This window comes from Ostrea edulis, chromosome 6 (assembly GCF_947568905.1).
Source record: "Ostrea edulis chromosome 6, xbOstEdul1.1, whole genome shotgun sequence".
Lineage (NCBI taxonomy): Eukaryota > Metazoa > Mollusca > Bivalvia > Ostreida > Ostreidae > Ostrea > Ostrea edulis.
Window position 1 is genome coordinate 8,207,350 of NC_079169.1, and position 15,188 is coordinate 8,222,537.

Sequence of the window (15,188 nt, forward strand, 5' to 3'; positions counted from 1 at the left end):
GGGAGGGGGGCAGCCTAATTCTTCGTGCCTGTTTTGGAATATATTATTAGAAACTATATTTGTTTTGAACCTATTGAAATATTTAGAATTTTCATGATTATGGAACAAAAATTAAGTTAATGAAAACAAATCAAAATTTGATTTTTTCAAATATACAAGTATATATTAAACATGGCTTCGAACAAAACGTCTAGTCTAGCTCTAAACAATACGTCTTCTTTCAAACCACGGGTTAGGTCTAGTTAACTTCAATATGAGCTACTACTTTCTTTACAAGATCAACAGCATTTCCGCGGCCATGGTAGCTAATGTCACTTGACTCGATCGTCTCCATGCTATTTTTCAAGGTACATATAATGTATTTATGTATCGCACATGTTGTGACTTTGCACCTTTTTCATTTTCACACGTCTGCTTCTCGCATACATTCCGACGTGTGTCATATTTTTTACATTAGTTACCATTTCCGCAGCAGTGTTTCGTAAATTAAGTTAGTAAAAATAATTTGGAATATGAAATAGTTTGAGAGATAAAGCGTACTTATATTTACATGAAAATGCTTGCAAAAATTAAACATTCCTAGTATGGACGTTAATATTTGACCAAAAGTAACGATTGTTGTCATAAGGGGGGGGGGGTATTTTTCGCAAACAAGGATCGATTATAAAAGCACCTAAATAGTTCGTACGTTTCCCAAGCAAGATTCGGAGAAATGTGTGTCCAGTTCTAGTTTCACACTACTATAGTAAATATCAACAAACAATCATCAACTTATACTTGCACTGAGTCATTGTTTACAGACGGTTGACTTTCTTTTTGTAAATGCCTAGAGATGCAAATTGCATGTAACAGCGATTTCGGTGACTTATAGGCTATACTATCAAAATTACTGTGGCGCATACTATACATATATATAATATATGCAATGTATATGAAAAAGAGACTTGTAATCACTATGAAATAAAATAAAATTTATCATTTGACAAGAATTCAATCAACAGATTTACACATGACACTTGACAGCGGTAGCAAATTACGACAAAATATGATGACATTTTCCCCCGCGATACAACGTTGTGACGTACTTTTTTATTATGATGTTATAGAGTGTGTCTGTACAGCATTGTGATTTTTCTCGGGAAGCTTTAACTACGCTGCGTCCGGTTCTAAATTTATAATAATTCGCAACCATCACGTGATCATCGTCCCGCATATCCTTAAGTCTAAATCCGCTATATAATTTTGGAATAACCTGTACATTAAATGTTTAAAGAGTAATTTTCAAAATATCTAAATCTATAATGATACTTACATGTTTAAAATGGATGTAACAAAACCAATACGCCAGTTTCGAGATAAGAGCTCTCCTGTCTAGGAGGTGCATTTAATGGAACTTTTAATACCTAAGTGGGACAGTGTGGACCTACTGTCAATGAGGAAGATGATAAAATGTATTAAAAGTGACTTCTCTTTGAATATGTAGGAAATACAAAATGCTATCGAAAGAAATGTTTTTACTAAAGTGGAAAAAATGTCATATTTGCAAGTAATATCCTATATATGAAACATATGAGCAACAAAATAATGTGATATAATAAGATATCCGTGTATTTAATTACTCCCTGAATACTTATCATTTACTTAGCTCATGTATCAGTTGAATTTGGGTGATGAAAGTAAGTATGAGAAACTTACTGAGCATATTCACTTATGCAGTGATGAATATTTGTCCCACTCCCGCATGTAAACAAAGTGTTTCGCGCTTAACTATGTATGAGAATTATCTAAAGGGAAATAACTTGGACGTATCTCGAAACCAGTGTATTACTAACCTACAGTATCATTACTATTTTCATTGAACAATGTATTTGATACGCAGATACTCAATATAAAACATATCATTTTAGAGTTCTTTTCTTAAAAGCCAGCACATTCAACAGTCTGTGGGATGAAATGCACATAATTATACATATTGTGCACCTCTGAATAACTAACATCTTTCCTTTTTGTGTTGCTATATGATGTGATGTTTTATGACATGTAAATTACGCAGGACTCGGAAATGGATGAGGTATTGAAAGCGCTGGATCAGGAAAACGATAGATTGTATCACGACTCCAGACAAAAGCAGGACTCGCCGGTAAGCCTGTGACATACGTGTTTAAGACTAAAGCTAAATGTATTCTTTAAGAAATTTCTGTGCCTTTGGCTAGACAAATTTGTATGTTTTATGCAGCTGAATATTTTCTAAAGTTTTGCAAGATGGAATGGATATATATTACAACCACAAAGCAAACTGCATAAGATTAAAGAAGTTTTTTGATGGTAACAAAGCTTCCAAAGGAAAGATTAGCCATAGAATTTAGACCTATTGTATCTATACGAATAGGTCAGAAATATCTTCTCTAAATTTTCACTTACAAAACTAAAAAAATGATTAATGCATTAGTTTTTGTTGGTGTTGGGTTTTGGAATTGTTATTTTTTTGGAAACCTCTGAAAATCTAAAATGTAAAACTTAGAATTTGTTTAGGTCAGTTTTATGTGAGAATGAATAATTGATAAAGAAGCATGCTGATATAGCAGATTAGATAAGATATCAAGCATATTGTTAATGTCTTTACATAGAGGGAGGAGGTTCGGGAAAAGCGTTACAACCGATACAACAATCAGTCTGATGACCAGGACTCGGACTCCGAGCCCACTAGGCCAGTAACTCGAGGCATCATCAACTTCTCGGGGGCCAAACAGAGGGCCATAAGTCGCAAGGCCAACAGTAAGACAGCCAAACGGGCCCAGGATTTACTGCAGATGATAGAGCTGGACGTCTCCGCCTACGATCTGTTTGATCTTCCGCCTGTGAAGGAGTATGATCTTTACATCAGAAGCTTCGGACGAACAGATACCAAACAGGTCAGATATATAACTTTGGTTTATGTGATGAGAAAATAAATTGAGAATTGATCTTCAGTATTGAATTTTAAACAGACATAAAAAATAACTCTAGGTCTGTACATGAAATGTAAGATGATACATTCGGTCTGTTTTGATAAAAACCAGAAGGTGATGTTACAAGATAATGTTGTAGGCTTATGTACAAACCAATGAAGACAATATAGACCGAGATATACAGACTGACGAAATCGATTTCCGACAGAAGTGGACGCAGCACCCTCCAGAGGACTTCACAGGATGCGGAAGTAAGTACTAACACTGACGTAATAGGACTTCAGGGGGTGCGGAAGTAAGTACTAACACAGACTATTAGGACTTCATGTACTAACACTGATAGACGTAATAGGACTTCACGGAGTGCAGAAGTAAGTTCTAACACAGACGTAATAGGACTTCATGTACTAACACTGACGTAATAGGACTTCACAGGGTGCGGAAGTAAGTACTAACACAGACTTAATAGGACTTCATGTACTAACACTGACGTAATAGGACTTCACGGGGTGCAGAAGTAAGTACTAACACAGACGTAATGGGACTTCACGGCGTGCAGAAGTAAGTACTAACACAGACATAATGGGACTTCATGGAGTGCGGAAGTACTAACACAGACGTAATGGGACTTCATGGAGTGCGGAAGTAAGTACTAACACAGACGTAATGGGACTTCACGGCGTGCAGAAGTAAGTACTAACACAGACATAATGGGACTTCATGGAGTGCGGAAGTACTAACACAGACGTAATGGGACTTCATGGAGTGCGGAAGTAAGTACTAACACAGACGTAATGGGACTTCATGTACTAACACTGACGTAATAGGACTTCACGGGGTGCGGAAGTAAGTACTAACACAGATAGACGTAATAGGACTGCATGGGCTGTGAAGCTATAAAACTGAAACATTTAGATATTATTGAACTTAATTCACTGTCGTCACACTAGTCAACTGCATTTTGATTGACAAAACTTATGTGTTTAATGAAACAACAGATTCCTTATTTGTAAACTTTACCATCTGTAATCTTCAATGAGTTTTTGTTCAAAACCTGTTAATTCTTCCAACAATCTAATTAAGATTAAAATTCTAATTAGATTACACCTATGTGTAGTGATAGTAGATGAGCGGATCATAGGATCTAATTTTAATTAGATTGTTCTTCCAATGAATAGTAGATATTACATGATGTGTGTGGTCAATGTCTGACTGTAATAGTAAATATTACATGATGTGTGTAATCAATGTCTGACTGTAATAGTAAATATTACATGATGTGTGTAATCAATGTCTGACTGTAATAGTAAATATTACATGATGTGTGTAATCAATGTCTGACTGTAATAGTAAATATTACATGATGTGTGTGATCAATGTCTGACTGTAATAGTAAATATTACATGATGTGTGTGATCAATGTCTGACTGTAATAGTAAATATTACATGATGTGTGTGATCAATGTCTGACTGTAATAGTAAATATTACATGATGTGTGTAATCAATGTCTGACTGTAATAGTAAATATTACATGATGTGTGTAATCAATGTCTGACTGTAATGTACCCAGGAGGTGATGGAGAGAAGGATTTAGATGAGGAAGAAACAGCACAACAGAACAAACAGCAGGACCTGGGCCGTCTCAATTCATTTATACAGAAGGCAGGACAGGTAGGATCTTGTCTATAGAGGCATGTAATGGCTGTCTCAATTCATTTATACAGAAGGCAGGACAGGTAGGATCTTGTCTATAGAGGCATGTAATGGCTGTCTCAATTCATTTATACAGAAGGCAGGACAGGTAGGAGCTTGTCTATAGAGGCATGTAATGGCCGACAATCTTTACTTTCAAGTCACAATCACAAATATAGATCTCGGTGTACTGAATAATGACTGGTGTATTTTATTTATCAGTTGTTTTTATAACTATTTTTTACAATCAATTCTCAACAGATGTGATCCACTTGATCAAATATTGAATGGACTGGTTATATAGTGCAGTAAATCTTTAATGGATCTCATTATAGAAATATGATGAGACATTGATGTGCTTGTTTTAGGTTATTTCCATTTTAATGGATGAGGAAAAAGACCAACAGAGAAACGAGAAAGCCGAAAACAGGACAAATTTAGCTCTGAGTGAGGGCTACTCACAACTGACGTGTCTTTCTATACTCAAAGGTGAGGCTTCGGGAGTTTATCCAAACTAATGGTGTTTGGAATTGATTTTCCTAACACTGATTTTGCAAGATGATGGCTTGATCTATGATAGAGGTTGGAATTAAATATCACGTTCTGAGTCTGGAAATTTGTGAATGTATAGTATTATTTGGTGTTTTCAGGACGCTGCATAGAGTTTGCCCATTTTTCCCCGACCCAGCCAAACTATTTACTGACAGTATTTAGCAAGTCATCAGAGGTAAAGCGAGTCTAAAACTTAATAGTTTCTCTGAAAAATGTTACTTTTCCCCCATTTTCATGGACATCTAGTCTTTAAATATGATGATAAACAATTTCAAATTATAAACAGTAAGTTTGGATAAGAATATATACATATACAATTAAGACATTTCTAATGGCATGGTATGTGGAGTTGATTCTGTGTTCCCTTTAGGTCTCTGAGTCAAACCCTGTGGACAGGAAGGGGATTATCTGTATGTGGAACACAAACGAGCCGTCTTATCCACAGAGGTAAGCAAACACTTCCTGTCAGAGAACGCGTGTACTTTATTATTCTTTCACATTTTTGTGTATTAGATATTGCACAAGGACTTAATCTAATTCAAACCTAATTTACTATGTATGATATGATAAGAAAATGCCTGTATTAAAGCCTTTTCCTGAGGTACAATTTCACTACATGTACATTTTATAAATACAGTTAGTTACAATTATCAATTACATGTATTAGACAGGAATAGATTATATAAAGTAAGTACAGTTGAATATCAATATCTTGAATACCATGGATATGTTGAAGTGAGTTGAAAGTCCCAATTACATTTTCTTTGTGTAATTTAACCTCAATATCGAGAACCCTCAGATAATTTTTTCTCGGCTCTATGGAGCTGAAGATAATGAGGCTTGACAGTACTTGTGTTTGACTAGGAGCTGAGTGATTTAAGAACAACTGAACATACAACATGTACTGTATGTGTTGAACTCTCCTTTGTAGGATTCTGGCGTGCGAGTCACAGCCCCTCTGCTGTTGTTTCAGTCCTTACAAGACCTCCCTCGTCTTTGCGGGGATGGTAAGCATTTCAGCCTTATGTAGGAAGTAATGGTTGAATTAAGCCTTGATCTTATAGCTGTAACATTGAATAATTAATACATATTTAGATAACTTATTAGGTATATTTTAGATGTTGCAGCAATTTTTTCTTCATAACTGGTACTGATAAATGGTACCATTCCCAATGCCAAATACTATTGCTTTTCCCCAATTTTTAGACTAGAATATGCTCAGGACAAACTTGTGGCTCGTCATTCACTTTGTGTGAAATGTCACATGAGTTACCTAATTTGTTTACTTCCTCTTAATTAAGCCATACATGCTAACTTTTAAAATTCCCCACGGGGGATTTTGAGTGTGACAACCTTTTTTTAAAGCTCTAAATTCGCAACATTTTGCCATGAAAATGAATATTTGTCTTTTTGAAATAAAATAAATAAGTTAAACAGATTTCAAAATCTGGAGCACATTTGTAAAATGTAAACTTTCCTTTAGAATATGGCTTACTCAAGATAAATTTTTAAAATGAATGCCATTTTTTTTATATTATAGAAAGTCCCATTTTACTGTATCTTTACACTATTTTTCCTAACTGAATGAGTATGGGTACTATTCCAGGACTGTAGGTAAATATGTCGTGTTGTGGCCTGTAACTGTGTCACTGTTTGTAGGTTGATGGTTCAGTCTGTGCCTGGGATCTGAGAGAACCCCCAGCTTTACACAAGTCTATACAGTTCGAAAACTCGGACCACTTACTGCGGTACCCTACCTATAACACAGGTAAGACTCGGACCACTTACTGCGATACCTATAACACAGGTAATATTGGAAATTCTTTTTGTTGTGTCGTCTCTCCTAAAGTTTGTTAATGCAGTTTATCCCATTGTTTGAATCAGAAACTATCACCTGTACTGTGCTATATTGATATAGAGAGATGGGAGTGTCCACTGTATTTCTTACAGTTGGAATAAGATGAGGTATATAGGTGATGCTAATCTGAATTACAGGCACCTGAAGTGTGGATAGCATGTACAGGTCATATATACATAACCACCCCACACCCCACACCCCCTGCTCTACCCAATGAAAAAATAGATATAGAATCAATAACTTATCTAAAACATGTGATTTTTTACCCACCAATCACAATAAGTTGTTTTCAATAGTCAGTTTCTACTTTGTGTAAGCTTTTGAGATGATCACTTGTGAGATACTAACAATTTTGTTGCACACCTTTATATAATTACATGTTGTATCTCACAAGTGATCATAAGCTTATAAAAAATAGAAACTAACTATACAGAACAACTTATTATGATGATCAATGGGAAAATCACATATTTTGGATAAATTAATTTTTCATTGGGTATAGATGGAGGGAGGGGGGTGTACATAAGATCTATAAACACTGTCCACACTTCAGGTGCTTTAATTGCTGTATGAAACTGAAAGTGTTAATATTTACTTTTGTCTGTTGACAGCTGGCATTGTGGAGGTAGACAATCACCATAGTCCGCTCACCACCCTCAGTCCAGTGGTCTCCTACACTGACAGGTAGGAATCTTCTGATACTTCATACAAATTATGTCTATGCATTCTTGGGGGGACAGTTTGTTTTTGTCCAATCTGCCAGTCTACCATACTCTCTGTTACAAAGTATATGAACACAATTTCCCCTAAAGTTCAGTTGTGCATGACACCTTGTTGGGGTTTTTTGTGTGTGCATGGATGAAATCATGTTTTAGCTCATGGGATAGAACTTTTGGAAAGCTGTTATCATATTGTTGGTGTGAACAGCAGAATTGTCTATCTCCATTAAACTATGATTTAAACCCCACATGAATCACTCTTTGGTGACTTATCAGTAGAGTATGTATGTATACAGCCAGTCCTGAAGTTGCATCTGAGACCCATGCATTATAGAGTAATCTTGCAGGCTAAAATTTTTGTAGTTAAAAAGTTTTTTTTTTTTTTAATTTTAAGTTTTTGAAATTGTTTATTTCCAATAAACCATTATGCCTACATGATTTTTGTGTGGATGATTTATTGCATCTGGCCGGTGTTCTCTAAAGTGATCTGGCATTAAGTTTTTGTAGTTGAAGTTGTTGATGTTAAAATTGGCTATGTTTAGAAGGCACAACTTCAAAGAGCTATTTAACTGACTTAGATTTGTATGGTTGTCCTTCATTGGATACAGTATCTGACACACTCTGTTAATTACACTATACCATACTGACCTGCATAAACTATGCAGTATGTTACAAACTCCTACCCTGCCTGAAATTAGAGTTATCTTCCCTTAATCCACTCTTGTGTTATTTACACTTTCTGGATTTTGTATGGTAGGGAACTACTCAGTGATGTATTTTCTACACGTCAGAGGGGGCACAAAATTATGTTTTTTGCATACGGTATAAAACAGTATTATAAAAGATTAAATTACTTCAGGAGGTACATTTTCTGTTCTTTTCAAATTTCTTTATACTATGAAAAAAGTATTTCTTGAATGAAATTACTAAAGGTAATTCATTTCACAGAACAGTTGTATACTAGAATGGGATGTGATTGATGTTTTATTTCGTATTCATGTATTTGGGAATTTTTTTTTTATGTAATACTTGTCCTTTAGAGCTCCCATCTCGGTATTTAAAATGTGGTATAGGTTGGTTTAGACATATTGTATTTTTTGAATACTGTAGTTAATAGTTTACATGAAACCAAATTAACTAGGGCACAGATACTTACGAATTCTTAATATTAATTGATAAAATGTTCATGACAAAAATGTGTGAAAACATACTTTGATCGAGTCGAGGAGATTTATTTCAGTCTGTCAGACGAAGGCAAACTTTTGAAATTTAATTGTACATTTACATAAGATTGATGATTGCACGTGCGTGTTGCATGTTTTTGCGATTGAATTGACTACTCATTGATTTTATGATCAATATTGCATGTACATGTAGCCGAGGTTGACAATGGTTTCTCGAGGGGTGAAAATTTTCAATGCTACCCTTAACTACATGCAATATTTGTTTTATTATACTATTTCATTCTACCAATATACTGAATGTTATATAAACAACAAAGCAGAAAGACTCATGTCTGTTGACATTTTATCAATCACTATCATACGATGCAGGTATTTTACGTTTATTACAAACACTCGATGACGTAGTCTAACTATCTAATCGCGACCAAACGTCATGACATGACCAGTGTAATTGATGCTATAGTAACAGCTATGCATAATTTAAAAAATGTGGATGTGTTGTCTTACAGAAATAGGATTTCATAACAACATTTTTGTATTCTATTTCACAGTGAATCTGATACACAGGAGTCCCATGACGGTAAGATTTTACACATTTAGCACTTTGAGACTTTCACATATTCAAAATATGTCTTGTTTGTATCACATTCATTTACTTGTGTAATACTTTTGCAGATTCTACTGGTGGCCTCTCATTCCAGCTCATTTCCTGTGAAGAACTTGGAGTTCTAAAATTCTGGGTAAATCTACAATATTATTGTCTTTTTTATTTACAATTTTTAGCTGAGTTGTGTAGCAAATCTCGGCTTTTAAATTGGTGAAGGATGGGCGTCCAGTAGGGCTGGCGGGCGGCGTCCACAATTAGCTTGTCCGGTCTCTAACTTTCATACTTTTTGGTGCATCTTTGTGAGACGTACATAACATAATCACATCTAAAAGAGGAAGGTTCCTATTTATTTTGAGGTCAAAAGGTCAAAGGTCAAGGTCTCTTTTTCACTATATACTGTAGATTTGAGCTTGCCTCTAACTTTTATACATGTACTTGCTGGTGCATGTTTGTCAGACATCAAATCCTAATGACATTCAAGATTCATGTTGCTTTTGAAATCCAAAGGTCAAAGTCATTATCACACTAAATACCTATTGTGGCCATTCAAAGCTTCATACTTAAAACTATATTAAATACGTGCATGCTTTTACTTCGTGAATGCAAGTGTGCATAATTTTCCAATCTGCAACTCAGCCATACGCATCTTTGATGCATTTTAGCGATTTTTATTTAAAACGGTGGAGGGGGAGGGGCATGCTTGATTGATAGTTAATCAATTGATGAATTGATGATTTTTTTGTGTAGGTTGTAGCAGAAATCTCCAGTCCAGACATGGCTGGGTCAGAGGTCGACTTGGGATTGTCCCCTGGAGGGAGGATCAAGCTGGTGCTGAGCTCCTCCATCAAATTACAAAACCCTAAAGGGTAAGATTTCCAAAGGTCAGAGAAAGCTAAGGTGAAAAGTCTCATTTCTAGAGGTCATAGAAAACTAAGCTGTCAAATATTGTAAACCAACTTCTATTCGTGTTTGAGAAATTTTCATGAGGTTTGTCAGAACCTCATCGCAAATATTTTTTGCCACCAGTATATTCAAGATAATCTTGGTTGCGAAAATTATTCGTTGTGAACCAGTTCACCACTAGTGAATTTTCAAAATGTTCTTTACCTCTACACCTTTACTGAATGGTGAGGAACAGCATTAAGTCCTCTATACAAATATTGATGATTTTCATTACCTCCAGGGCAGAGTCAAAATGTACTTAATCTTTGAAAATATTCTTCTCTACTCCTGTACATTGTAAAGGAAAACTAAATCAATAGTTAGGAAGAGCATGAAACCCGCTACCAAAATAGTATTTTTCCGGACCCTTGGGGTGGGGGCCAAAATGATTATACATGTATTGTGGAAATATACATAAATTTAGAAAATCTTCTCTTCTCCTGCACAACTAAATCCATGGTTATGAAATGCATAAAATTACCCTGTACCAAAATAGTGTTTTTCATCTCCCCCCCCCCCCCCCCCCCCCAGGTCAGGGGTCACTCAGGTGACCTATTTCTATTAGTCTACATCTGTTGTGTGTTGACAATTAAACATATTTAAATTCTTGATAACTTTATCCTTTTAATTCTTTCCAAATCAGGCATGAAGCATCTTTTGGTCAAGGGGGACATAAACTGTGGATTTCAGGACTCTTGCACCCCTGGAGCTGTAGGGGTGGAACAAAAATTCCCAAAAATTGAACACTTTTCAAAAAAATTCCTATAACTGCACATCTGTAAGAAAAATTAAATGCATAGTCATGTAGAGCAGAAAGGCCTCTACCAAAATTATAAATTTCATGATCCCAGGGGTAGGGGTTTTGATACCAAGGTGGAAATTTGCATCCCCTAGGGTAGAGGTTCCGAGTAAAGGGTGGGGTAAATGTGGTATTATACTAATGGAGTGTGTTCGAGATCGCCGTTCTTCATACAAGTACAAATTCTTGTCGATCCCGAATGCCAAGTACGTAACCCGAGAATGGGTTCGAGGTGCAAGAACTCGCACCACCTCTTTAGGTAGTGTGGTCAAAGAACACGTTTGTGCGCACATGTTCTCGTCGTTTGCAACTCTAAGAATGGAGCATGAGAACAACGGGAAGGGCGACCTCGAACATACTCATTATGTCTATTACGTTAGATAAGGATGGGGTAAATGTGGTCTTGCATTTATAATTTCTATTACACTAAATAATCTCCTTCTATTATTTTACTGACATCAGATATACCTCTACCAAAAAAGACAGATGCAGATAAGCAAACTTTATTAAGAAATATACATCCTATGCTTAAAATAAAGAAAAGAGAGGACTAAAGCATGAAGAGATAAGAATTTGATATAAGCTGTAAATAAAAATTCAAGTTTTTAAAACAAGAAAAAGAATAAACGAATATTCATCTCCCCCTCCCATGACCTTACTATGGAGTATGTACTATTTCTAATCTAAATGTTGTTTATTTCGTTGATCCCTGTATACTAGTATTTTATTGTGACAAAATGAAAAATGTAATAACGGGATTCCACAGCACAAACACCTTTGTAGCTACGCTTGCTTGCTCTGACGTTATACTATCAACATATTAATGTTGCATAACAAAATATGTTTATTACCACAATGATTTTTAAGGTAAAGCTTGACTTTGTTGCTTAACTAGACAAGGTAACAGTCACGTCGTGTTTTGAAACTGTAGGTGTATGAATTACTTGTTGGGATAAGTTTCAGTTTGCGCCATGTAAAATGGCATTAGATGCGAAAGCTATTTTTACTGATTATATCTAAAATGTACTAAACAGCTTTATAATACGTAAAAATCACTGCGGACATATTTTTAAAAATTGAATCCATCCTTTTGTTATAATTTTTATAAGTTTCTTTTGCTTATATAGAAACAAGTCCAAAACATGGTACAGAAGTAAAAATATTCATTGCAGAGACCTATTTTTAAGTAAACACAAAAGGAAAACAATGCATTGTCAATCAAATTGATTGATGTGGTGGCTGTTGTGACATATTTTGTCAGCTGTCAGATTCATTGAATCGCTGGTTCAGAGCAATCGGGTTGATCCTGAAATGATTCCATCACTTGTTAATACAGCAAATCAAAGAGTTCTGTGCGTGCATAAATATTTATTTTCCTGCATGTTTCTGTATGTAATTTCAGAGAGAAATCTGGTCCTCTGCGGTCCTTTGAGTTACAGTTATCGCCAGGGGACTTAAATCACTACTATGTAGGGACAGAGAAGGTAATTGCTGTGGAGATAGTGTGCTTTGTCTGAATTCTTTTGAAGAAATAACTGTCTAGTATTGGAGTTTGATGCAGAGACAGTAGAAGACCATCTTTCTTTATTTGTGTATTTTACGTTTCATTATCAACTCATCCTTAATTTACTGTTGATTAATTGGCATCATCATTTATCAGTTATATTTGGGAGCTGTTAAAAAAAATCAATGGTCAAACGGTTGTGAAATTATGAAATAATTTCACCTAATTAATCTACAAATAGGTAGAATGAGGATGTGAAGAAAGAAAAAATAACTTATTAGGTGTAATTTGAGGAAGGAGAAAAAATGATTATACCAATTTAAGCAGAAAAATTAAATACTTGCAAAACTGGAATTATAAAAACCCAAATATTATCACCATTTGATCTTGCATTTTTTCCAGAAAGTTGAAACTAAGAAGTGGTTTTGATTTTTATAATTTGTTACAGGGATTTGTGTACCATGGTCTGAGATTTGGTTCTAGAGCTTATCCCCGAAAGTTTACTGCTCTCAATGGTAGGTACATTGTACATGTAGTATATGTGAGTTTGTTATCTAGTCAATTACCTGCTAATTAATTTGCCTGTTTGTTATGTATTTAAAGAGACACTTTAGATATAACTAGCACAAGTTACTGTGTTGAGTCAATCTGTGTTTAATTTGTCTGTGTTTCTCTTACAGATGCCCCTGTGGACATCAAAACTATAGATTTCTCTCCATTCTGTCATCCATGCTTCTTGGTAAGCTGTTAACTAATTGTTCCCAGGTTTTAATTTAATTCTTGTCCGCTTTCCTCTTTCCTCCGATTCAGCCCAGCCGCATAAAACTGAGAGCCACCAAACTTGCCTTTAAATGTGTGTCCGTGAGAAAGCCGTGCAAAATCAAAACTGTTTTAAAAGGTTTTGTGACTATTCTGATTAATTCCATGGATTCTGTTTAGTATCAGGTGTCTTATCATTCTAATTCAAGTGAAATGTGGGTCTGAATTAGGGATGGGGTGATTGAAAAAAGTAATTTTGTAAATGAGTGTAATTAATTACAAATTTTCATGTAATTGATGTAATGTGTAAACTGAACATTTTTTACAATTACAAGTAATTGTAATTCAATTGCATTGAAAAATGTCCTGTAATTCCAATAACATTTCAATTACATAGTCTTATATTTTACAATAAACTTTCAAAACCTTTATTTTTTCTACCTTGTTTTATAGACTCCCAATTTACTTATAATTAATTTAGATAAATGTAGTTTCATGGGGACATCACAGAACTAATTGATGACTGGAATATACAAGAATTAATGTACATGTACTGTACGACATTAGGTATGTTTGATTCCCTTTTTTGGAGCATTGTTGTTCTTAGATTAATTAATCTATACATTAATTGCCAAGACTTATCAGCAGCAGTACTTTCAGCTAGAATTTGACCAAGTTTTTGTGAAAACTCTAGTAAAATAAAACTTAGTATTAATTAATTACAGTGGATAATTAAAATGGATATGTTTTAGATAGTTTGCATCTTCATATTGATAATGAATTCAATAACATGATTAATTTGAAATCCTTCAAAATTTTTGAAATACATGTAGATATTTTTCATGGATTTATGATTTATTTACATTGTGATTGAATGTATATAAATAAATGTTTATTTATGAAGACAGGTTTATAAACAACAATGAACATTAGCTACATGTATATACTACATGTAGCTATTTATAGACTTACAGGAATGGTGGCGCTAGGGGGTGAAAATACCCCATATGCTATTATATATTTTTTTTTCTGTATTTTTTGTGTATCCAGCTATCCGCTGACCTTGAATACCTTACAATTAGATTTTTTTATTGAGTATATGAACATGATGAATATACGAGTTGGTATTGAATGTTCATGTTGTATTTACAGGTGTCCACAGGTGACGGAGATGTTCATTTATTCAGCTCAAAAACAGGTACTTTATTTCTTCTGCTCGCTATTACCTCTGTCAATGCCGAAATTACATTATTCTTGTTAAACACTCTGAAAACTTTATATCGAATCTTAGTTTGTCCTTGGTGGAACACTTCTAACGGGGAATTATTTGACTCATTCGCTTCAAGGTTTTTTTTTTAGGGGGGGGGGGTGCTATTGTGCAGATGTGTTTATATGCATGCTGTATCACATAATGGATCGTTCTCTTTAGTGCAAAAATTTTTTTTTTTATCTTCACTTTTGCAAAGTTTTAAAATATTTTGAAGTTGTATCAGTGTAATTTTCAGATTACAGATTTGAACTGATGCACCGACTGCTTAATGTGTGGGGGTGATACTTGTAATGCTTTGATTTACAGAATTAGTTTTTATAATACATGTGTTGATCAAGATAAGGTGTACTTTT

At 34.7% G+C, this 15,188-nt stretch overlaps 1 protein-coding gene across 11 annotated transcripts in view; it reads left to right on the forward strand.

The window, feature by feature from the left end:
- Window positions 1-15,188, forward strand: part of LOC125683918 (cytoplasmic dynein 2 intermediate chain 1-like) — a 35,656-nt gene that overhangs the window by 15,214 nt on the left and 5,254 nt on the right. For all 11 annotated transcript variants that reach the window (XM_056141466.1, XM_048925459.2, XM_056141470.1 and 8 more), the window contains 17 exons: window positions 2,054-2,140; window positions 2,628-2,912; window positions 3,088-3,199; window positions 4,520-4,620; window positions 5,010-5,130; window positions 5,292-5,368; window positions 5,564-5,640; window positions 6,125-6,200; window positions 6,853-6,961; window positions 7,663-7,735; window positions 9,506-9,534; window positions 9,630-9,694; window positions 10,309-10,427; window positions 12,705-12,786; window positions 13,255-13,321; window positions 13,487-13,545; window positions 14,718-14,763. In XM_056141466.1, coding sequence (XP_055997441.1) covers window positions 2,054-2,140; window positions 2,628-2,912; window positions 3,088-3,199; window positions 4,520-4,620; window positions 5,010-5,130; window positions 5,292-5,368; window positions 5,564-5,640; window positions 6,125-6,200; window positions 6,853-6,961; window positions 7,663-7,735; window positions 9,506-9,534; window positions 9,630-9,694; window positions 10,309-10,427; window positions 12,705-12,786; window positions 13,255-13,321; window positions 13,487-13,545; window positions 14,718-14,763 — 1,585 coding nt within the window. The remainder of the gene's footprint in view (window positions 1-2,053; window positions 2,141-2,627; window positions 2,913-3,087; window positions 3,200-4,519; window positions 4,621-5,009; window positions 5,131-5,291; window positions 5,369-5,563; window positions 5,641-6,124; window positions 6,201-6,852; window positions 6,962-7,662; window positions 7,736-9,505; window positions 9,535-9,629; window positions 9,695-10,308; window positions 10,428-12,704; window positions 12,787-13,254; window positions 13,322-13,486; window positions 13,546-14,717; window positions 14,764-15,188) is intronic.